The sequence below is a fragment of the Xenopus tropicalis genome, chromosome 5 (genome assembly GCF_000004195.4).
Source record: "Xenopus tropicalis strain Nigerian chromosome 5, UCB_Xtro_10.0, whole genome shotgun sequence".
Taxonomy (NCBI): Eukaryota; Metazoa; Chordata; class Amphibia; order Anura; family Pipidae; genus Xenopus; species Xenopus tropicalis.
In genome coordinates, this window is record NC_030681.2 from 6,065,376 (window position 1) to 6,090,103 (window position 24,728).

At 45.5% G+C, this 24,728-nt stretch overlaps 3 protein-coding genes across 9 annotated transcripts in view; 2 read left to right on the forward strand and 1 right to left on the reverse strand.

The window, feature by feature from the left end:
- togaram2 (TOG array regulator of axonemal microtubules 2) overlaps positions 1-9,147 on the forward strand; it is a 48,252-nt gene extending 39,105 nt beyond the window's left edge. For 3 of the 4 annotated variants that reach the window (XM_012963993.3, XM_031902486.1, XM_031902488.1), the window contains exons 14-20: positions 1,228-1,386; positions 3,858-3,975; positions 4,089-4,192; positions 5,040-5,244; positions 5,585-5,801; positions 6,098-6,184; positions 7,801-9,147. In XM_012963993.3, the coding sequence (XP_012819447.2) occupies positions 1,228-1,386; positions 3,858-3,975; positions 4,089-4,192; positions 5,040-5,244; positions 5,585-5,801; positions 6,098-6,184; positions 7,801-8,054 (1,144 nt within the window). In that variant the 3' untranslated portion in view covers positions 8,055-9,147. The remainder of the gene's footprint in view (positions 1-1,227; positions 1,387-3,857; positions 3,976-4,088; positions 4,193-5,039; positions 5,245-5,584; positions 5,802-6,097; positions 6,185-7,800) is intronic. The other variant, XM_031902487.1, reaches the window with a different exon arrangement.
- Positions 9,148-12,919: 3,772 nt separating this feature from the next.
- pcare (photoreceptor cilium actin regulator) lies at positions 12,920-21,565 on the reverse strand. The gene is made up of 2 exons (XM_004914927.4): positions 17,527-21,565; positions 12,920-13,499 (listed from the first exon to the last, which is right to left on the reverse strand). The coding sequence occupies exons 1-2, from the start codon at positions 21,282-21,284 to the stop codon at positions 13,385-13,387; spliced, it is 3,873 nt and encodes a 1,290-aa protein (XP_004914984.1). The 5' UTR covers positions 21,285-21,565; the 3' UTR covers positions 12,920-13,384.
- A 2,807-nt stretch (positions 21,566-24,372) lies between these two features.
- The window catches only part of clip4 (CAP-GLY domain containing linker protein family, member 4), a 36,799-nt gene continuing 36,443 nt past the window's right edge, over positions 24,373-24,728 (forward strand). Inside the window, exon 1 of one of the 4 annotated variants that reach the window (XM_031902167.1) lies at positions 24,373-24,636. The gene's annotated coding sequence lies outside the window, so the exon portion shown is untranslated. The remainder of the gene's footprint in view (positions 24,637-24,728) is intronic. The other 3 variants (XM_031902170.1, XM_031902166.1, XM_031902169.1) reach the window with 3 other exon arrangements.

The following is a 24,728-nucleotide window of genomic DNA, read 5'->3' on the forward strand; positions in this document are numbered from 1 at the left end:
GGAATCATTTAACCATGAAATAAACCCAATAGGGCTGTTCTGCCCCAATAAGGGGTAATTATATCTTAGTTGGGATCAAGTACAGGTACTGTTTTATTATTACAGAGAAAAGGGAATCATTTAACCATTAAATAAACCCAACAGGGCTGTTCTGCCCCCAATAAGGGGTAATTATATCTTAGTTGGGATCAAGTACAGGTACTGTTTTATTATTACAGAGAAAAGGGAATCATTTAACCATTAAATAAACCCAACAGGGCTGTTCTGCCCCCAATAAGGGGTAATTATATCTTAGTTGGGATCAAGTACAGGTACTGTTTTATTATTACAGAGAAAAGGGAATCATTTAACCATTAAATAAACCAAATAGGGCTGTTCTGCCCCAATAAGGGGTAATTCTATCTTAGTTGGGATCAAGTACAGGTACTGTTTTATTATTACAGAGAAAAGGGAATCATTTAACCATGAAATAAACCCAATAGGGCTGTTCTGCCCCAATAAGGGGTAATTATATCTTAGTTGGGATCAAGTACAGGTACTGTTTTATTATTACAGAGAAAAGGGAATCATTTAACCATTAAATAAACCCAACAGGGCTGTTCTGCCCCCAATAAGGGGTAATTATATCTTAGTTGGGATCAAGTACAGGTACTGTTTTATTATTACAGAGAAAAGGGAATCATTTAACCATTAAATAAACCCAACAGGGCTGTTCTGCCCCCAATAAGGGGTAATTATATCTTAGTTGGGATCAAGTACAGGTACTGTTTTATTATTACAGAGAAAAGGGAATCATTTAACCATTAAATAAACCCAACAGGGCTGTTCTGCCCCCAATAAGGGGTAATTATATCTTAGTTGGGATCAAGTACAGGTACTGTTTTATTATTACAGAGAAAAGGGAATCATTTAACCATTAAATAAACCCAATAGGACTGTTCTGCCCCAATAAGGGGTAATTATATCTTAGTTGGGATCAAGTACAGGTACTGTTTTATTATTCCTTGAAGATAGGTGCCCGGCTGCTCTCCTCCTGTTTGGGCCACATTATTGAACCATACCATATATGTATTTATATGGATATATGCACTCTAGAACAAAACTCCCAGCACCCCCAACCAGTCACAGACTGCTCTTCACAGGGACTGTCGTGTGTACCCCTTGCATGCACAGTAAGGATTGCCAGTTTGTGTAACAAAATCCCTGCTTTATGCCACCCCTCCGCAGCCACCGGAACAGCTCGGTGCGCAAATGCACGGCTAAATACCTTCTCAGTGTGATAGAGCAGTTGGGGGCAGAGAGGCTTCTGTCAGGTACCAGAGAGAGCACCGATGTATTGCTGCGCACAGTGGTCAGACTGAACCAAGATGGGCAGCAGGACACCAGGTAAGTGCTTTTCTCTATTGCTAAAGAACAATGGCCGCCGTCAGGAAACCTTAATTTTTCTCTGGGGCCCAGGAAAAGTGTAACATTTGGGGCACTCTGTCAGGGTTCCATGCAACCACTTGTACCCCCTGATGGTCTTTATGATGCATTAAAATCTGCAGCAATACCACCCTTGTCCACCAGGTGGTGCATTATATATATCAGGGATAAATTGAATGCACTATATTTTGGTTTGGCCCGAACCCCCAAATCCTTTGTAAAAGGTTCAGCCGAATATCGAACCAAATCTTAATTGGCATATACGAATAAGGCTGTTGAAGGGTTAAATAGAACCGGGTCAAAACCTTTTTTACTTCTGTGTTCACGTGACCAAGCGTTATTTTATTTTAAAGAGGTTGTTCACTCTCAAATTAACTTTTACTATGATCTAGGCAATGATATTCTGAGACGATTTGCAACTGGTTTTCATTTTTTTTATTATTTGTGGTTTTTCGGTTATTGAGATTTTTTTGTTCAGCAGTTTGGAATTTAAGCAGCCATCGGTTGCTAGAGCCTTCTTTACCTTAGCAACCAGGCAGCAGTTTCAATGAGACCGAAATATGAATAGGGGTTGTTCTAATAATAAAAAAAAGTAATAAAAAATAACAATATTAATAAAATTGTAAGCTCACAGGGCAATAGTTTTAGCTACCGGGGTCAGTGACCCCCATTTGGCAAATAATTCAAAAACGATAACAAATAAATAATGAAAACCAATTGCAAAGTTGCTAAGAAAGGACATTCTATAACATATTAAAAGTTAATGATGAACCACCCCTTTATGGATTTGGATTCGTTGCCAGGCACTTGAGTTTGGCCGGATCCTGCCAAAAAAGGCAGAATCTTGGCCAATTCCCGAACCAAAAAATATATGTATATAAATACAGAGTGGGAGGCTCCCAAATATCAATTCTATCAATATTATATCTATTTTAGATTGTAAGCTCTACGGGGCAGGGACCTCCATCCTCTTGTGTCTTTGACTCTTAACTTATTGCAACTGTATCTTGTATTTATCTGTATTTATTGTTATACTTTGTATTTATCTATTATTATCTCAATAACCCCCTGTTTGTATTAATGTATTTTACTGTACAGCGCTGCGTACATAAGTAGCACTTTATAAATATATACATACATACTTATCCATGTATTTAGATCTTGTGCAACAAGTACAAAGCAATGTGCACTGCCTGCTCTGTAGCGCCCTCTAGTGGCCAGGGTTGGCAGAACACAGGCAAAGGGATAGGAAGGCAGAATGCAGACCCCGTGGCTCCATTCGTGGCCTTTTGCCCAAAGCAGAGCGTCATGGAATGTTATGTAACAGCGGCTTATATTTCTAAACATCCCCAGGCCTCAAGGGCTTTCATAGGTCAGCAATGAAAGGGCAACTAAACCAGCAAGAACTGTTTGTTCTCTCTGTAGTTATCCAGTCATAGGGCTGCCGTACGTCTCCCATATTCATTAGAGCTATGATGGGATAACCTATGCACCTCCATGTTGGGCTCAGTGCTTATATACACGGCCACACACATATGCACAGGACTTGTTTGGCTCATATGTATGTGGAGAACAGTGGGCCTGTGTCATACGCCATTTAAACCTAATCAATAGACCATATGAGACCATTAGCAACCTGTCCTTACCTGGATTTGTGCAGCCCTGTCCCGCAGAGTGTGAGGTTCACTGATAGGTTAATCTGGGATCTGCTTTACTGACACTTCTCCGGGACCTGCTTCTTGTATCAGTTTATTGCCTCTGAGCCCTGTCACAGTGGCACAGATCCTATCTGATCCCCCCCCCATTGTAAGCAGCAGTCCTGCCCTGCTTTATGGCTGAGATTCTAGCTATCTGTATAACAGAGCATTCTGTCACAGTGGCACAGATCCTATCTGATCCCCCCATTGTAAGCAGCAGTCCTGCCCTGCTTTATGGCTGAGATTCTAGCTATCTGTATAACAGAGCATTCTGTCACAGTGGCACAGATCCTATCTGATCCCCCCCATTGTAAGCAGCAGTCCTGCCCTGCTTTATGGCTGAGATTCTAGCTATCTGTATAACAGAGCATTCTGTCACAGTGGCACAGATCCTATCTGATCCCCCATTGTAAGCAGCAGTCCTGCCCTGCTTTATGGCTGAGATTCTAGCTATCTGTATAACAGAGCATTCTGTCACAGTGGCACAGATCCTATCTGATCCCCCCCATTGTAAGCAGCAGTCCTGCCCTGCTTTATGGCTGAGATTCTAGCTATCTGTATAACAGAGCATTCTGTCACAGTGGCACAGATCCTATCTGATCCCCCCATTGTAAGCAGCAGTCCTGCCCTGCTTTATGGCTGAGATTCTAGCTATCTGTATAACAGAGCATTCTGTCACAGTGGCACAGACCTAATGTGACCTAATATACAATATATCAATGTTTGTTACTGCAGATTCTATGGGCGCAGGATGTTCTGCCTGCTGATGGGAAACCCGAAATTTGAGAGCCAGATGGAGCGGCTAATTCCTTCTCATGATCTGCGGGACCTCATAGCCACCATCAAGCAGAAAGTATGTGACCATCTCAGTGGCAACAACACACATTTTTGTATACTGTATATTCAGTCTTGAAATCTACCTTTAACAGCCCAATGCCTAATGAGCTTCCTTCTAATGAATTCTAGGAAGCCAATGATACCCTTTCACAAGCCCCTTCTGCCAAGTATCAGAGGCCCCTCCAGAAGAGCATCAATGTGTTTCCCCAGGAAAGCCCAACTCCCGAACAGAGGTGGGTTTTGTTCTGAATCATTCTGCTCTCATTTCCCTACAGAAATAGGGGTTGGTAGCACTAGGTAGGTACCTAATATATAAGGGCAGAGACAGGGGAAAGTGTTGGAAGGGTTACTGCCTGCCCTGCTCTCATTTCCCTACAGAAATAGGGGTTGGTAGCACTAGGTAGGTACCTAATATATAAGGGCAGAGACAGGGGAAAGTGTTGGAAGGGTTACTGCCTGCTCTGCTCTCATTTCCCTACAGAAATAGGGGTTGGTAGCACTAGGTAGGTACCTAATATATAGGGGCAGAGACAGGGGAAAGTGTTGGAAGGGTTACTGCCTGCCCTGCTCTCATTTCCCTACAGAAATAGGGGTTGGTAGCACTAGGTAGGTACCTAATATATAGGGACAGAGACAGGGGAAAGTGTTGGAAGGGTTACTGCCTGCCCTGCTCTCATTTCCCTACAGAAATAGGGGTTGGTAGCACTAGGTAGGTACCTAATATATAGGGGCAGAGACAGGGGAAAGTGTTGGGAGGGTTACTGCCTGCCCTGCTCTCATTTCCCTACAGAAATAGGGGTTGGTAGCACTAGGTAGGTACCTAATATATAGGGGCAGAGACAGGGGAAAGTGTTGGAAGGGTTACTGCCTGCCCTGCTCTCATTTCCCTACAGAAATAGGGGTTGGTAGCACTAGGTAGGTACCTAATATATAGGGGCAGAGACAGGGGAAAGTGTTGGAAGGGTTACTGCCTGCCCTGCTCTCATTTCCCTACAGAAATAGGGGTCGGTAGCACTAGGTAGGTACCAAGGTGTTTGAGTCAGAAATATATAAGCAGATCCCAACATGTTTACTCCTCAGTAGGCCAAAAGAAGCAGAACCAGAACCCCAGGAGTCCCCCGTGCCAAGACGGCAGCCTGTTCGGGCCGCAGAGGTCACAGAGCAGCTCAAGCATCTCAGCAAATTACTAACTGCCAAGGACTTTCAGAGCAAAATGGATGGCGTGGCCCTTGTGCTGGAATATTCCAGGAACAACCCGAAATTTGTCACCGCTAATATCACGCAGGTCAGTGAGCATCAAAGATGAATTCTTCTCTTTTTATTGAATTATTGACTCCTTTATTGGTGCCCTTTCCAGGTTCCATAATTATCCATTGGACTTACATTAACCCACTTTGTAACCCAACCAATGGGGCGATCTGTATTTATAGAACTGCCCGTGCCCATCTCGGGGCATTGTAAGGCTGTGGGTGGGCAGAAGGGACAGTTTGGGCAAGCTGGAACCTCACTACCCTGCACTGTGATTGGACAGTGGCTTAGGGTAAAGGAGAAGAATAAAGGGTCGACCCTGGAATGATAAATATCACTGATGGCAACTAAATATTTTTGGGTTTCTCCCTACACAGATCTTCGACTCCTTTAACCCGCGGTTGCAAGACGCCAATAAGAAAGTCAATCAGTTTGCGTTGGAGTCGGCCAGGCTCATGATCCCGCTCCTGAAGGAGAGTCTGCACCATGTTCTGGTTCCCATGGTAACGGTGGTGACGGACAACCTGAACTCCAAGCATTCTGGGATATACGCGGCGGCCGTGACGGTGGTGGATACGCTCATTGCCAACATAGGTATCGGTGCTGAACCCCAATGGGAAGGACAATTCTACAGTGACAATAATATCCTACCAACCATTAAAGGGCATATAAACCCAAAAATAGAATTCTAAGCAGCTTTCCCCTAATGTTCAGTGGGTTTCAATTGGACCCAAGAATCCAACTGCACTTTACATTATTATTATTATTATTATTATTATTATTATTATAAAAGGCCCCCAATTGCTAACTGGAACTGCCACTAGGGGGGGTTATACAATTGTATCTGCCTCCCACCCACACAATATCATTATTCACTTTTAATTTTGCAGACAATTTGTGGTTGTTGCAGCCATTTGCCAGCAGAATCCGCTTCATCAGCGGCCGAGCCATGAGTGACATCACAGAGCGCCTGTCCGGTAAATCCAATAGGAAACTCAATTAATACCTTTATTAAGACAATTTGCAATTGGTCTTCATTTTTTATTATTTGTAGTTTTTTAATTATTGCACTCTTTGTTTAGCAGCTCTCCAGTTTGGAGTTTCAGAAGCTATTTGGTTGCTAGGATCTAAATTACCTTAGCAACCAGGGTGTGTTTTGAATGAAAGACTGATTTATGAACTGGAGAGGGGCTGAATAAAAAAAAATAAGTACAGGTATGGGACCCATTATCCAGAATGCTTGGGACCTGGGGTTTTCTGGATAAGGGATTTTTCTGTACTGTTTTATTATTACAGAGAAAAGGGAATCATTTAACCATGAAATAAACCCAATAGGATTGTTCTGCTCCCAATAAGGGGTAATTATATCTTAGTTGGGATCAAGTACAGGTACTGTTTTATTATTACAGAGAAAAGGGAATCATTTAACCATTAAATAAACCCAATAGGGCTGTTCTGCCCCCAATAAGGGGTAATTATATCTTAGTTGGGATCAAGTACAGGTACTGTTTTATTATTACAGAGAAAAGGGAATCATTTAACCATTAAATAAACCCAATAGGGCTGTTCTGCCCCAATAAGGGGTAATTATATCTTAGTTGGGATCAAGTACAGGTACTGTTTTATTATTACAGAGAAAAGGGAATCATTTAACCATTAAATAAACCCAATAGGGCTGTTCTGCCCCAATAAGGGGTAATTATATCTTAGTTGGGATCAAGTACAGGTACTGTTTTATTATTACAGAGAAAAGGGAATCATTTAACCATTAAATAAACCCAATAGGGCTGTTCTGCCCCCAATAAGGGGTAATTATATCTTAGTTGGGATCAAGTACAGGTTCTGTTTTATTATTACAGAGAAAAGGGAATCATTTAACCATTAAATAAACCCAATAGGGCTGTTCTGCCCCAATAAGGGGTAATTATATCTTAGTTGGGATCAAGTACAGGTACTGTTTTATTATTACAGAGAAAAGGGAATCATTTAACCATTAAATAAACCCAATAGGGCTGTTCTGCCCCCAATAAGGGGTAATTATATCTTAGTTGGGATCAAGTACAGGTACTGTTTTATTATTACAGAGAAAAGGGAATCATTTAACCATGAAATAAACCCAATAGGGCTGTTCTGCCCCCAATAAGGGGTAATTATATCTTAGTTGGGATCAAGTACAGGTACTGTTTTATTATTACAGAGAAAAGTAAATCATGTTGAAAAATTAGAATTTTTTGTTTATAATGGGGTCTATGGGAGACGGCCTTTCCGTAATTCTGGATAATGGGTTTCCAGATAAGGGGTCTGATACCTGTATTAAAAAGTAACAATAACAATAAAACTGGAGCCTCACAGAGCAATAGTTTTTGGCTGCCCGGGTCAGTGACCCCCATTTGAAAGCTGCTAATGTGTTGGAAGAATAAAGGCAAATAATTCAAAAACTATAAAAGATAAAAAATACCAGTTTGAAAACTGCCCATTCTGTGACATATTCAAAGTTAAACACTATCGGACCCCACTCGGGGCCCCAGCTCTGCCAAGGAGCCTTTAGAAATGATTCTGTTGGGTGACTTCGATGTCTTCTTCTGACCCACAGGGCTTGTCACATCTGTGTACCCGCGGAAGCCCCAGGCTGTGGAGCGCCATGTTCTCCCCGTGCTTTGGTATTTCTTGTGCAACATCACGGGCAACGGGGTTTTCCCTGGACGCAACGGCAACTTCAAAGAGGTGGTGGGCAAGTTAGCCAGGACCCTGTATAGAGAAATGGGACCCAGCCTGGAGGAGTATGCTTCTGGCCAACCACAACATGCCACCAAGATGCTGGCCGACATGTTAGCAACACGCCAATAAAACCGACCGTTCCAGTGTGCCTCATGTGTGGCCCCCAATCTCTGTAGCTCTAGTTCAGCAACAACCTCCCCACCAAGGGACCAACAGGTTGTGGCCCTACTGGGACACTAACTATATCAGCTGACCCAAGTTGGCAGCGGAAGATGGAATTTTCCCAAAAACACCCTTTTTCGTTGTACCCTACACACATAATGGAGTAACCAATGAAAATGTGGCAATAAGGAACTCCCTAGGGCCACCATGGAAATAAGGGATAATGGACTCCTCCATTGCAACAATTGGTGGGGGGAATCTGCGTTATTCTTATAATTTATTTATATTAAATGAACTAAGAGAAGACTTCAACATCAACTCATTCAAAGGGGAGATAAACCTCATCTAGAAGTAGGTTTATTTTTGATAGGATAGTTTGAGAGCAAAGGTCTACAACCCTCCGTGGCCTAGCCAAGGTAAACAAAATGGCAGCCCCCGCGCATAGGTGCCCGCGGAGAGGCATTCCATACCCAAAGTGAGCTGTGCCCTCATACTGTACTTGAGGGAAATCCTGCTCACCAACATGGCGTCTTGTCCCTATAGCAACTATATGAACTAATCTGTACATTTAAATCTATTTATTATATAACAACTAGAGACAAATGGGAATCCGACTGCCTTACCCTTTAACCTGCAGATTATTCTTTATGGATGTGTATAGAGGCCAAGACCCCTACACTTATTCATTCCTTGGCCTGTCCGTATGTACTCTAAAAACAGGCTCCACCCACTGATCCAGTCTTTGCTCCTAACCCCCCATACTGCATTGTATGGAGATGACTGGAAGGCTCTGCTACTCCAGGCAAAAGACTGCTGAGCACTTTATTATAGAGAGTCGGGTTCTATATTGTATTATAGTTATTATTCCAAGATAATATAGTATCTAGTAGAATTAAGTCTAAAAACAACTGGACTTTTCTGACATATCCCAAGATAATGTGAGAGGAACAATCTAAATATCTAGAAGGTAATGCATTAGGCACTGTACAATATCCAGGCGTTGGCTCACCCTGTGTATATACTGTAACATGTACTAGCATTAAAGCCATATTTTTCTACACTTTTTGACTCCCGTTCTGCCTCAGTGACAATGACAGTGAATTTAGTTGCAGAGGGACCCAGGGCAAAATTGTAACCCTCTTCCCTTATTGCCTCCAACTTGCCCTACTGCCTCCATTTTGCCCTACTGTCTCCATCTTGCCCTACTGTCTCCAACTTGCCCTACTGTCTCCATCTTGCCCTACTGTCTCCACCTTGCCCTACTTTCTCCATCTTGCCCTACTGTCTCCATCTTGCCCTACTGTCTCCATCTTGTCCTACTGTCCCCATCTTGTCCTACTGTCCCCATCTTGTCCTACTGTCTCCATCTTGTCCTACTGTCCCCATCTTGTCCTACTGTCTCCATCTTGTCCTACTGTCTCCATCTTGTCCTACTGTCTCCATCTTGCCCTACTGTCTCCATCTTGCCCTACTGTCCCCATCTTGTCCTACTGTCCCCATCTTTTCCTACTGTCTCCATCTTGTCCTACTTTCTCCATCTTGTCCTACTGTCTCCATCTTGCCCCACTGTCTCCATCTTGCTCCACTGTCCCCATCTTGCCCCACTGTCCCCATCTTGCCCTACTGTCTCCATCTTGTCCCACTGTCCCCATCTTGTCCCACTGTCTCCATCTTGTCCCACTGTCCCCATCTTGTCCTACTGTCTCCATCTTGTCCCACTGTCCCCATCTTGTCCTACTGTCCCCATCTTGTCCTACTGTCTCCATCTTGTCCTACTGTCTCCATCTTGTCCTACTGTCTCCATCTTGCCCTACTGTCTCCATCTTGCCCTACTGTCCCCATCTTGTCCTACTGTCCCCATCTTTTCCTACTGTCTCCATCTTGTCCTACTTTCTCCATCTTGTCCTACTGTCTCCATCTTGCCCCACTGTCTCCATCTTGCTCCACTGTCCCCATCTTGCCCCACTGTCCCCATCTTGCCCTACTGTCTCCATCTTGTCCCACTGTCCCCATCTTGTCCCACTGTCTCCATCTTGTCCCACTGTCCCCATCTTGTCCTACTGTCTCCATCTTGTCCCACTGTCCCCATCTTGTCCTACTGTCTCCATCTTGCCCCACTGTCTCCATCTTGTCCTACTGTCTCCATCTTGCCCTACTGGAGTAACAGTACCCCTGGAACTATAACAGGGTGACTGTTACTCCAGTGTTTCTATATATCTGTAACCTTGTTATGGGCTAAGGGGGCCCAGCCTGAAGGCCAGTTAGGGGGGATTTGGGGTGAGTGCTTATTTGTGCCCTGGGTACCCCTGGAACTATAGCAGGGTGACTGTTACCCCAATGTTTCTATATATCTGTAACCTTGTTATGGGCTAAGGGGGCCCAGCCTGAAGGCCAGTTAGGGGGGATTTGGGGTGAGTGCTTATTTGTGCCCTGGGTACCCCTGGAACTATAGCGGGGTGACTGTTACCCCAATTTTTCTATATATCTGTAACCTTGTTATGGGCTAAGGGGGCCCAGCCTGAAGGCCAGTTATGGGGGGATTTGGGGTGAGTGCTTATTTGTGCCCTGGGTACCCCTGGAACTATAGCGGGGTGACTGTTACCCCAATGTTTCTATATATCTGTAACCTTGTTATGGGCTAAGGGGGCCCAGCCTGAAGGCCAGTTAGGGGGGGATTTGGGGTGAGTGCTTATTTGTGCCCTGGGTACCCCTGGAACTATAGCGGGGTGACTGTTACCCCAATATTTCTATATATCTGTAACCTTGTTATGGGCTAAGGGGGCCCAGCCTGAAGGCCAGTTAGGGGGGGATTTGGGGAGAGTGCTTATTTGTGCCCTGGGTACCCCTGGAACTATAGCAGGGTGACTGTTACCCCAATGTTTCTATATATCTGTAACCTTGTTATGGGCTAAGGGGGCCCAGCCTGAAGGCCAGTTAGGGGGGGATTTGGGGTGAGTGCTTATTTGTGCCCTGGGTACCCCTGGAACTACAGCGGGGTGACTGTTACCCCAATGTTTCTATATATCTGTAACCTCGTTATGGGCTAAGGGTGGGATTATTATGAAGCTTCCACTCCCCCTGTATAAACTAATAGTGCATGGGATTGGCTGAACATAATAGGGTTTATCATCAACGTATCTGGTCATGTGACACAACAGCCAGTCAGTTTGTTTCTGACCCTTTTATTAAACATTCACTTGATACAAAATGGTATAAAAGTGACAAAGAGTTGTATCGTGCGATACAGTAACAGTCATAGAGACACACAGCGAGACATACATAGAGACACACAGCGAGACATACATAGAGACACACAGCGAGACATACATAGAGACACACAGCAAGACATACATAGAGACACACAGCGAGACATACATAGAGACACACAGCGAGACATACATAGAGACACACAGCGAGACATACATAGAGACACACAGCGAGACATACATAGAGACACACAGCGAGACATACATAGAGACACAGCGAGACATACATAGAGACACACAGCGAGACATACATAGAGACACACAGCGAGACATACATAGAGACCACACAGCGGAGACATACATAGAGACACACAGCGAGACATACATAGAGACACACAGCGAGACATACATAGAGACACACAGCGAGACATACATAGAGACACACAGCGAGACATACATAGAGACACACAGCGAGGACATACATAGAGACACACAGCGAGACATACATAGAGACACACAGCGAGACATACATAGAGACACACAGCGAGACATACATAGAGACACACAGCGAGACATACATAGAGACACACAGCGAGACATACATAGAGACACACAGCGAGACATACATAGAGACACACAGCGAGACATACATAGAGACACACAGCGAGGACATACATAGAGACACACAGCGAGACATACATAGAGACACACAGCGAGACATACATAGAGACACACAGCGAGACATACATAGAGACACACAGCGAGACATACATAGAGACACACAGCGAGACATACATAGAGACACACAGCGAGACATACATAGAGACACACAGCGAGACATACATAGAGACACACAGCGAGACATACATAGAGACACACAGCGAGACATACAACACATCATACTGTACGTGTAATTGGTTGGGGGGCGGGACAGAAAACTGGGGGCCTGAATGGCAGAATCCTATTGGGTGCTTGTCAAGCACCAAATCCTTAAATCTATGGGTGTGGGATTTAACACTCGCACAGAGGGGTGGGGATGGGGGGGTTCTTCAGTAATATGGGGGGGGCATATTGCATCCTGCATTTTGGGGCTCTTCAATGAATAATTTGCGCTTAATTCCCATAATTCCCTGTGCAACTAGGAGTTCCCTAAATAATAAGTGCTGTTGGAGATTGGTTTCTTATTGGAGGATCTGCCTGTTATTCATTTAACCATCTGGTCACAGGAGCAGTCAAAAAACTATACAACAAATAGGAAAAGTAGCCTTGTCCAAAGGGTTAACTTTTACTATGATATAGATAATGCTATTCTGAGACAGTTTGCAATTGGTCTTTATTTTTTATTATTTGGAATTTTTGAATTATTTAGCTTTTCATTGCAGCTATCTGGTTGCTAGGGTCCAATTTAACCTAGCAACCAGGCAGTGGTTTGAAAGAGAAACAGGAATATGAGTAGAGGAGGGCCTAAATAGAAAGATAAGTAATACAAAGTAAAAATAACAATGTGTTTGTAGCCTCACAGAGGTTTTTGGCTGCCGGGGTCAGTGACCCCCATTTGAAAAGTGGAAAGAGTCAGAAGAAGAAGGCAAATAATTCAAAAACTATAACAAATAAACAATTAAGACCAATTGAAAAGTTGCTAAGAATAGGCCATTCTATAACATACTAAACTTTAACATATAGGGGAACCACGGGGCAGCAGCTGTGCCACTGGAAGGTCCACTTGCCCTTAGCTGGGTACCGGACCATCCTATGGGATATTACAATCATCTCTCTAGGGCCATTGTCACCCAATGGTGACAGCTAAATGGGTCCCCTCTGTTCTATGGGCCCTCATTCTGTCCCAGGGAACCCTGTTCACTTTGTATGTTGGGTTATCTGTGACACTGGCAGTGACAAGTTCCATCACCCTCTGCTTTAGGCACCAGTAATTAGATTGCAAGCTGTGTGGGACAGGAAGTAAAGAGTATAAGGTGCTTAGTACAAGTCAGTAGTGCATCTTCAGGTTCTGAGCCCTTGGTCGGACCGTGAGTACAAAGCAACAGTCCAGCTCTTCCGTTCCTTCGATGGATTTCGCCATTTCTGCCGCAGTCACTCCGGCTGGAACCCCTGTCCCACAATGCGCAGCTCTGGGTCCGAGGCTCTGAGTTCTGCCTGGTTCTGCCCACCCCACGGCTCACTCTCCCTCCGACTCGGCACCTCACAGCTGAAACAAGAAAAGAGGATTATGGGAGACAATAATGAGAAGTGACCGTACTGTGTGAGGAGGGGGGGCTGAACCTATTATTAGCCGGATACCAGCGCAGAACTAATCCCCTCACTGCTGCCTTTATGCAATGAAATATCTTCCCCTGAGCAAACAACAATTCCCCTCATCCTTTCCCTTTGATTTTCCCTTTCCCCCTCAATTTCCCTTGAGAGTTACCTATAGTATGTTGTATAGATACACCCTGCATCTTCCTGTAATTAATATTTACTTTTATTTCTGCAATGAACCAAAAACATTTCAGGCTGCAGAGTTTCAGCAAACCATAATAATAATGAGACAACAGGGCAAGAAACTGACAGTAAGACAAGATGGCATCAGTAGGACAAGATGGAGACAGTAGGACAAGATGGAGACAGTAGGGCAAGATGGAGACAGTAGGGCAAGATGGAGACAGTAGGGCAGGATGGAGACAGTAGGGCAGGATGGAGACAGTAGGACAAGATGGAGACAGTAGGGCAAGATGGAGACAGTAGGGCAGGATGGAGACAGTAGGACAAGATGGAGACAGTAGGACAAGATGGAGACAGTAGGGCAAGATGTGGACAGTAGGGCAAGATGGAGACAGTAGGACAAGATGGAGACAGTAGGACAAAATGGAGACAGTAGGACAAGATGGAGACAGTAGGGCAAGATGTGGACAGTAGGGCAAGATGTGGACAGTAGGACAAGATGGAGACAGTAGGGCAAGATGGAGACAGTAGGGCAAGATGTGGACAGTAGGACAAGATGGAGACAGTAGGACAAGATGGAAACAGTAGGACAAGATGGAGACAGTAGGACAAGATGGAGACAGTAGGACAAGATGGAGTCAGTAGGGCAAGATGGAGACAGTAGGGCAAGATGAGGACAGAAGGGCAAGATGGAGACAGTAGGGAAAGATGGAGACAGTAGGGCAAGATGCAGACAGTAGGGCAAGATGGAGACAGTAGGGCAAGATGGGGACAGTAGGGCAAGATAGAGACAGTAGGGCAAGATGGAGACAGTAGGGCAAGATGGAGACAGTAGAGCAAGATGCAAAAGTAGGGCAAGATGGAGACAGTAGGGCAAGATGGGGACAGTAGGGCAAGATGGAGACAGTAGGGCAAGATGGAGACAGTAGGGCAAGATGGGGACAGTAGGGCAAGATAGAGACAGTAGGGCAAGATGGAGACAGTAGGGCAAGATGGAGACAGTAGAGCAAGATGCAAAAGTAGGGCAAGATGGAGACAGTAGGGCAAGATGGGGACAGTAGGGCAAGATGCAGACAGTAGGGCAAGATGGAGACAGTAGGGCAAGATGGGGACAGTAGGGCAAGATAGAGACAGTAGGGCAAGATGGAGACAGTAGGGCAAGATGGAGACAGTAGAGCAAGATGCAAAAGTAGGGCAAGATGGAGACAGTAGGGCAAGATGGGGACAGTAGGGCAAGATGGAGACAGTAGGGCAAGATGGGGACAGTAGGGCAAGATGGGGACAGTAGGGCAAGATGGAGACAGTAGGGCAAGATGGAGACAGTAGAGCAAGATGCAAAAGTAGGGCAAGATGGAGACAGTAGGGCAAGGTGGAAATAGTAGGTCAAGATGGAGACAGAAGGGCAAGATGGAGACAGTAGGACAAGATGGAGACAGTAGGGCAATATGGAGACAGCAGGGCAAGATGGAGACAGTAGGACAAGATGGAGACAGTAGGGCAAGATGGAGACAGTAGGACAAGATAGAGACAGTAGGGCAAGATGGAGACAGTAGTGCAAGATGCAAAAGTAGGGCAAGATGGAGACAGTAGGGCAAGATGGGGACAGTAGGGCAAGATGGAGACAGTAGAGCAAGATGGAGACAGTAGGGTAAGATGGAGACAGTAGGGCAAGATGGAGACAGTAGGGCAAGATGGAGACAGTAGGGCAAGATGGGGACAGTAGGGCAAGATGGAGACAGTGGGACAAGATGGAGACAGTAGGACAAGATGGAGACAGTAGGGCAAGATGGAGACAGTAGGGCAAGATGGGGACAGTAGGGCAAGATGGAGACAGTAGAGCAAGATGGAGACAGTAGGGTAAGATGGAGACAGTAGGGCAAGATGGAGACAGTAGGGCAAGATGGAGACAGTAGGGCAAGATGGGGACAGTAGGGCAAGATGGAGACAGTGGGACAAGATGGAGACAGTAGGACAAGATGGAGACAGTAGGGCAAGATGGAGACAGTAGGGCAAGATGGAGACAGTAGGGCAAGATGGAGACAGTAGGACAAGATGGAGACAGTAGGACAAGATGGAGACAGTAGGGACAGATCATCACTGTTGGGACAGTAGGAAAAGATGATGACAGTATGGCAAGACAGAGACAGTAGGCCAGTATGTAGGCTGTAGGATAAAGCTGGAGACTGTAAGAAAAAACGAAGACAGTATAACGGGACATTAACTTTCGACAGACTAACTACATCAGAATGATCAAATTAATCTGCTGATTAAATCAAATTAATTACTGATTAATATCCGAATCATATTTACATTTCTTAATTGACATTACTCTCTAATGCTCTATATATAGGGATTATATGTGGCTGTCAGCTGGGGCACTGGGCATCAGCTTGACATACAGTGTCCCGTCCCTACAGCTTACACCTCAGCCGGTGCTCTCGTTTGCTTAGGGAAATATGGAGACTTGGGGTGTCACTTAAGAGACAGCACTCCCAGTGACAGCCAAGGGTCTCAGACAGTCATTCTGTACTATCCAAGGGAAATGAGACGGCAGCTCCCTCCCTTATGTATAAATACATTAAATATACAGACAGAAGTTCTGGGCTCAATATATGTTGTACCTTCTTGCAGCTCCCACTTTTGCTTTTTTTTAAATAAAGGAACGATCCGTTCTTAGCAACTTTTCAATTGGTCTTCATTTTTTATTTTCTATCATTTTTTAATTATTTGCTTTGCTCTTCTGACTTTTTCCAGCTTTCAAAAGGGGGTCACTGACCCCTCAGCCTGAACTAACATTGAACTGTTGCTCTTTGAGGCTACAATTTCATTGTTATTGTTACTTTTTGTTACAGATCCACTGCTATTCATTCATATTCCAGTTTCTTTTTCAAACCACTACCTGCTAGCTAGGGTAATTTTGACCCTAGCAACCATACAGCTGCCAAATTGCCAAACTGGAAAGCTGCAGAACAAAAGTGAAATAATGAAAAAACTACAAATGATAACAAATAAAGACCAATTGCAAATTGTTCCAGAATAACACTCTCTATAACATAAAGGTAATTTAAAGGCAACAGTAGAAGCTGGTGGAGCTGCCATGAAGGGGTATGGAAAGATAAAGTGGCCAAATTTAAAATGAGAATATTTCTATTGAGAAAGAAATCCAATCAAAGCATTAGAATTGTTAGAGATACAGATAAAGCAGTCTGTCTGAGCATTAGAATGATCAAGTCAATAAGGAAAGTAGCCAATCAGAGTATTAGAATGGGAAAATAAAGGGAAAATAGCCAATAAGAGCATTCAAATATTCATAGGGATAACCAGTAAGGGACAGCAGGCATAGAGAAAGTAGCCAATCAGAGCATTAGAATGTTCATATGAATAGGGAGAGTAGCCAATCAGAGCATTAGAATGTTCCTATGAATAGAGAAAGTAGCCAATCAGAGCATTAGAATGTTCATATGAATAGGGAGAGTAGCCAATCAGAGCATTAGAATGTTCATATGAATAGGGAAAGTAGCCAATCAGAGCATTAGAATGTTCATATGAATAGGGAGAGTAGCCAATCAGAGTATTAGAACATTCATAGGGCTAACCAGTACAGAAGAAACAGAAGGCCTAGAGAAAATAGCCAATCAGAGCATTAGACAGAGAGAGTAGGCAAAGTATTAGAATATCCATAGTGATAGGGAAAGTAGCCAGTGAGGGCATTAGAATGTTCATAGGGACAGGGAAAGTAGCCAATCAGAGCACTGGAATTAAAGCTGTGTTATAGAGCAATATAAATGACTTACCCTATTTGCTGGAGAGAGGGCTCGCTGACTGTAAATGCAGAGGCTGGCACTGGGAGACGAAGTTGGACTCTTGGCCGCCGGTCGGAGTAACTTCTCCGTACAAATGGCTGAGGGTTGGCAGCACTCATTGCAATCCGTCTGTGTTGGTCATCATTGGGGCGACTAGAAAAGCTGTGCCTCAGATGAGGGGCAGTCCCATTGCTTGGGGCAGTTTCTTTAGTAGAAAATGTGGGTGGGGAGGGTGGTTTGGATTCAAATAAGGAATTAGATGATGGGCAAAATATTGACTGGGCATTGCCAAGCCATTTTGAGGAGAGTTGTGGATCATCAGAGCCTCTCCGTGCCCCCTTGTATGGAACTGATGGTGACACTGGTGGAGAAGGGGTACAGTATATGGGTGGACTAGGCTCTCGATAACTGCTTGGTGGACTCGGAAGGCTACTCTGATTAGGTGGACTTGATTGTCTTCGCACTTGAGGTGGGCTTGGTAGTTTTCTTTGGCATGGAGGGCTTGGGAGCTTCCTTTGATTAAGTAGACATGATGACTTTTGGTGGGATGGAGAATTAGAAAGCCTTCTTTGCACCACAGGACTGGGTGACTTTTGATGGGGTGGTGGACTCGGGAGCTTCCGTTGAACACCAGGACTTGGTGACTTTTGATGGGGTGGTGGACTAGGAAGCTTCCTTTGAACACTGGGACTGGGTGACTTCTGTTGGGATGGAGGACTAGGCAGCTTCCTTTGCACTGGAGGGCTTGGTATTCTCGGAGTGCTTGGTATTCTCGGAGTGCTGGTAGGGCTTGCAGTTTTAGGCACAGATGGAGAGCTTGTTTGGGACTGAGGTTTAAACAAAGTCCTGTTTCCTGGTGGATTGGTTAATCTCTTTTCAGTTGGTGGAGAAGGAACCGTGGCTCTAGTGGGTGAAACTCTTCTGATTCCTGCTGGAACCCTTTCATTCCTTCTCTGTGAAGCAGGAGAAAATTCTTTCTGTTTAAGTGTTGGGGGACCATCAGCACATACCCGCGTCACCTCTTCATCATCGCCTGACTTCACCCCCTCGCCAGGGTTCTGCAGCGGGATTATTTTGCATGACTGTTTGTACAGATGAGCCACCTGCTCTATTTCATGCCTTTTCAGGGTTTCAAAGTCTCTCTTGATCTCCCTGCCAGATCTAGAGTCTAAAGAGAATTTCCTAGTTGCTTCCTGAGTCCTAACAGACATATAGGACATGGTGGAATTTTTACTCGGTAATAGGTCCTTCACGTTTATTGAGGTTTTCATCTTTTGACAGGTGGAAGCTTTCTTTTCTGGGCAGGATGCTGGTTTGGCACTTGGAAGTATGTTCTGTGGAGCCTTGAGTTCTGTGGCTTTATGTTCTTCAGTTTGGAGAACATTGAAAGAATCATCCATAAGTATCTCAAGAGGAGGAGGTGGAAAGTTCTCTAAATCTTCAGCCTCTTCTTCATTTACGTTGGGTCTGTCTTCACATGCAGACACAGAATAAGATGTATTTATGTACATGCTTGGTGTCATTGAAGTCCCATCCCCTACTGGTAGACTTTGGCCTAATGGCTGTAGTGCCTGAAATGCCGGAATAGTAGGAGGGAGAACGGGAACACCAAACTTTCTAACACATCTCAGTGGACCCAAAGATCTTGTTTGTTTTATGGATTCATCCGCCGGACTAAATGTTTCAATAAGTTTCCGAACGGACTGTCGAGGGGAAATACTTTTACCTTCTGGTTTTTGTCCGACCGGTGGGACATTTTCATTGGTTACTGAATGTGGTTGTAATACAGATGCTGGCGTTGAGCTATTTGTGTTCTTATTGCATCTTGTAAAGGAGACCCTTTCCTGACTAGGCAAAACTTTGAAGCTTTTGTCGAGACAAGCCTTGAGTTTGCTGCTGGAACCAGTGTTTGCTGTGGATACATTTTCCTGCTTATGAAGGAGTGATTTTCCGTTCACGTTCTGCTGTCTTCCTTTCTTGGAACCATCATTTGTATGCATGAGTTCTAGCTTTCTGCTCAGCTCTTTTTGTGTTCTCTGAAGTTCTAGAAGAGTTGGATCCTCTGCTTGGCTTCGGAGTGATTCAGCAGATCTAGATCTTTTTTGCTTAGAAGTTCTCCGGTTGCTTCCGTCAGCAGTACTAGGCCTCTTTGAGGTGGATGGGGCATCATCTTCTCTGTTCCACACATGACTTCTCGATTTCTTGGGGACAAACTTGATTTTCTCGCTGATAGCCTCTTTCATTTTCAGTGAAATCTCTTCATTAGGAGGATTCTCCAGCCATTTGGAGGGGTTTTTGTAGGCCCCAGTTCCTGCAGGAGATGAGAAGGGCCTCTTAGGTAATTTTGCATGACTCGATATGCTCTTGTTGTCTAAACCATCACTGTCATCACTGTCCCCGGACTCGTCTGAATCTTGGTCATTGATGCTGTCTTGCTCGAGGGTGGTACTGTAATCCAATGAATTCAAGGAGAGGCTGTCTGCAAGACTGGATTGATGACAAATTCTTGGCCGGTTCGCTTTGGCAGAAGGTGAGGAACGTATATTTTCTTTTTTGTTCATGCTTGCTTCAGACTTTACATCTTTAGAAGATTCTTCACCTTTGCCAATGATCTCTTCTTCACCCTTTGTCAAACTTTCTTGCCCTACTGAATCACACCGTGCCGGCCTGCCCACTTTGTCAGGAGATCTGCGTTCTTTAATGGACTCAGTATCGCCTCCAATGCCACTGTCTTCAGAATAAAGAGCCATGTCATGGGAATTCGGCTGAGGGCCCTCAACTGCTGAACTTTCCAACAATCTGATGGTCCTCACCAGGCGCTCATCGTACTGCTGTTTCACTTTCAGTTTTCCCTGCAGGTTGGTGGCGGCTGACTGCAAGTAACTACAAGTTTCCTTCAAGGCATTTGTGGTCATAGATGAGACGGTGCTGTTTAACTCCTGCATTTTGTTAACCGTATAGAGCAGCAACTGCTGCAACAAGTCAGGATGTTCTGAGGCATCTCCTTTTGCATTAGGCCAGACTAGGTTGCCCCCTACCTCTTTTACCAGTTTCTCCCCATCCTCTGCAAGTTCTTCCATGCACGTGTTGATCTCGTCAAATCTTAGAGCCATGAAGGTGATCATCTGCTGCATGATTAGTTGGGTTTCCGTGGCTTGGTTTGCCATGCAGATGATGGCTTCATACTTGGACAGATTGGGATTCAGATAGCCGTAGGCATGTTGGTGGGCTTTGACAAGCAGCTCTGGAAAATCCACTTTCTTTTCTGCCTCGGGGAAAACAATCTCTTTATCCCTTGTTTTTGAGCTCCGACACTTTAGAGACCTTTGTCTCTTGGACCTCTTACTCCTTCTTGGGTTGTTTTCCCCATTTCCCAGTTCTGGTTCTGATCCTGTTGAGCTCTGCTTTCTTATGCCTCCTCTTTCAGGGAGACCCTTTTGTTTACTTAAATGGACCATGGCCTCGTCGGCAATGTCATGCATTCTATCCTTCCTCTCGCCCTCGGGGGCAGATAAATGGCTCTCAGCTCCTTTTTGGGCCAAGATAAAATGGTTCTCCTCTTGGCCATTTTCCTCAGTCATTATCCCAGAACTCAACTCACACACAGTTCTTTGTGCCCCCGACAAAGGGATAGTAAGTCCATCGTTTTCGTGGGCGGAAGGAAGAGCCTTTTTATTTTTCTTTAACGGTTTGGCTGTGTTTTTTGCGATGCTCTGAATGATCCCACTGTGAGAAGGAGAGCAGCCCATCGCCCTCGACTTAACAGACAATCTGCTTAGCAAGCAAAAGACTAGTCCTTACTGTTTCGCTGCATAGTGGGACTGAGTATCTTCAAATGCTGCTCTTTCTTGGCCAGATCCAATCTTTGCTCCATCTTTACAAACTCGGACAAGTTCTGCAACCATAAAATTCTGCAATGAAAGAAGGTTCCATGGGTCCCGGAGCAGCACGGCAGCTTCCAACAGAACAGGCAGAGGCTTCCAAGTGTCTCTCTCTCTCCGTCATTGACAGATGCTTGGCTCAAATAGGATTTAGAGCTTACTGGCTTAACCATGCTTTATCTGGGGAGCAGCAGGATTTTAGATGAGGAAGCAAACTGACACATATTTCAGCTTCTATCATAACCCTTGTTGCTAGGGAAAATAAAGGAAACCTTGGCCGGCCAATATGATTGTATCATGAATTAGCCTGTTTCTAAATATTGTTTATATTCTGTTTATTACAGGAAGAATGTGGCCATAGAATAAGGTACCATGACATTCGTAAGGTGGCCATATACGCGAGGTCGCCAAGCAAGCGGATCTTCTCCCGATATCCCCACCTACGGGTAGGGGATATCGGGCAATTCAGGCTAATTTGGTAGTTTGGCCCTGGGGCCAAACAATTGAATTATAACGACGGGCATAGGTGCAGTCGTTTTGGGACCACATCAACGAGCCAATGCAGTCCCCGATCTGACTAAATTTTTTAACCTGCCTGATCGATATCTGCCCAATTTCAGGCCAGATGTCGGTCAGGCAGACCCGTCGTTAGTGCCCATACATGGGCCAATTAGCTGCCGAATCTGTCTAAAGGTCCCCATACACGGGCCGATTGCAGCTGCCAATATCAGTCCCTTGGACCGATTCAGCAGCTTATCGGCCCCTGTAGGGGCAGAAACAAGGGGCCTGGCCGACCGATATCTGCCCCGGAATTGGCCAGATATCGATTGGCCAGGTTAGAAAATTCAGTTGGATCAACGAGCCAAACCGACTGCCCCATTACCGCCGTTAGAATTTGATCGTTTGGCCCTAGGGCCAAACGATCGAATTCGCCTACATGTTACCCGATATCGCCCACCCGTAGGTGGGGATATCAGGTGAAGATCCGCTCGCTTGGCGACATCGCCAAGCGAGCGGATCTGCCTGTGTATGGCCAGCTCGATAGCAGCAGCTAGAATCGGGCCGTGTATGGGGACCTTTACTCTTCCTGTTTGTATTTATTTACATAGGGGTTGGAGTTGCCATATTGTTTACCTTAGACGCCCCATAGGTAATTGGACCTAATCAGATTCCCATGCTCCGCCCCTTCCAGACTGCACCCATGTGTGGGAAGGTAAGAACCCAGACTATATGCTGCTAGGGGGCCGGGGAGGCAGCACGTCTGTAGGAATTACATAGAAAATACCTCCATTCTAATCCGTTTTGGCCCCCGGCCTCGCTGCATTGAGACTCTCCTCTAAATCTATAAGGAAACATATTGTAGGTGGGAAAAATAATTGCTAATTAACATTCCGGAGTGGGAAAGGGTGGGAAGGAACAAAACAAGCTGCGGCACGGCCAGCGATGGCGTCTCACTCACAGTAACGCTGTGTAATTAAACGATTCAATATTGGCATAGGGCTATGTACTGGCACCTGTGTGCCCCCCGGGCCCAGAGACAGGTGTGGGGGGGTCATTGTGCTGCTCCCTGGGGGCCCCGCCAGCAGATCCTTCCCAATACGACTGATGGAATCAGGGAATCAGCTATATTTCCTTTTTTATTTCATGTATTTTCTAGTGTTTCTAGTTTTTTTCACATAGATAATAAGCAGCTACCTGGTTGCTAGGGACATAGCCACCCTGACAACCAGAAAGTGGTGTAAATCATAGACTGGAAGACTAATAAAAGTGGTTTGTTGCTGGACTACAACTCCCAGGATGCATGTACTCCTGATATTATGGTGAGGAATGCTGGGAGATGTATGGATACCCTGCCTACCAGAAAGTGGGGCTGCACACCCCTAATAATTATCAGAAGGTTTGAAACAAGGGGCTCCTTTTTCATCTCAAGAAATCACCATTCCCGTAGTTCTCAGTGGGATGCTGGGAATTGTAGTCAATTCAGTAACAGTGAAAGCTTGTCAGGCACCCAGCAAAGGTACTGTGGGATCAGGGCTGTACCATTGGGGATACAAGGGGGTTCAGCAAAGGTACTGTGGGATCAGGGCTGTACCATTGGGGATACAAGGGGGTTCAGCAAAGGTACTGTGGGATCAGGGCTGTACCATTGGGGATACAAGGGGGTTCAGCAAAGGTACTGTGGGATCAGGGCTGTACCATTGGGGATACAAGGGGGTTCAGCAAAGGTACTGTGGGATCAGGGCTGTACCATTGGGGATACAAGGGTGTTCAGCAAAGGTACTGTGGGATCAGGGCTGTACCATTGGGGATACAAGGGGGTTCAGCAAAGGTACTGTGGGATCAGGGCTGTACCATTGGGGATACAAGGGGGTTCAGCAAAGATACTGTGGGATCAGGGCTGTACCATTGGGGATACAAGGGGGTCCAGCAAAGGTACTGTGGGATCAGGGCTGTACCATTGGGGATACAAGGGGGGTCCATTTTCTTCCCAAGCTCAGGGGAAGGGAAAGGAAACCATAAACCGTATTGAATTCACCATTCCCGTAGTTCTCTGTGGGATTCTGGGAATTGTAGTCAATTCTATAAAAGTGAAAACTTGTCAAGCACCCAGCAAAGGTACTGTGGGATCAGGGCTGTACCATTGGGGATACAAGGGGGTTCAGCAAAGGTACTGTGGGATCAGGGCTGTACCATTGGGGATACAAGGGGGTCATTTTCTTCCCAAGCTCAGGGGAAGGGAAAGGAAGCCATAAACCGTAATGAATACACCATTCCCGTAGTTCTTAGTGGGATGCTGGGAATTGTAGTCAATTCCATAACAGTGAAAACTTGCCAAGCTCACTCGGAGGCCCCCAGCAGAGATACGGTAGGTTCGGGGCTGTACCATTGGTAGGACCGGGGGGGAGTATTACAGGGCAGTGTAGGACTCCTGAGTAATAGCTTGCTGCTGTGTGGGGGCCCGGGGGCTAGTAGCCACACAGTAGGTATGACAAGTAACAAGCCGGTGTGAGGGCGGACGTGATAATGCCAGAAGCTTAGAGACGATACCGGGGTGATACCCCCCCCCCCATTACCCCGCAGTAAGCGAAGCCACAGAGCGGGCAGAAGGGTCTGACAGGCAGGTGCCCGCCCCCTGGTGACGCGTAGGGGCGGAGTCGGAGCGGCTGTTCTGATCTGTGTAATGTATCCCGCTGTATGGGGTCCGGCTCCTCTGCTCAAGGTAACTCGGCTGTGGGGCTGGGGCTGCCCGGTACCCTGTGTGTCTGTGCCCGGTACCCTGTGCGTCTGTGCCCGGTACCCTGTGCGTCTGTG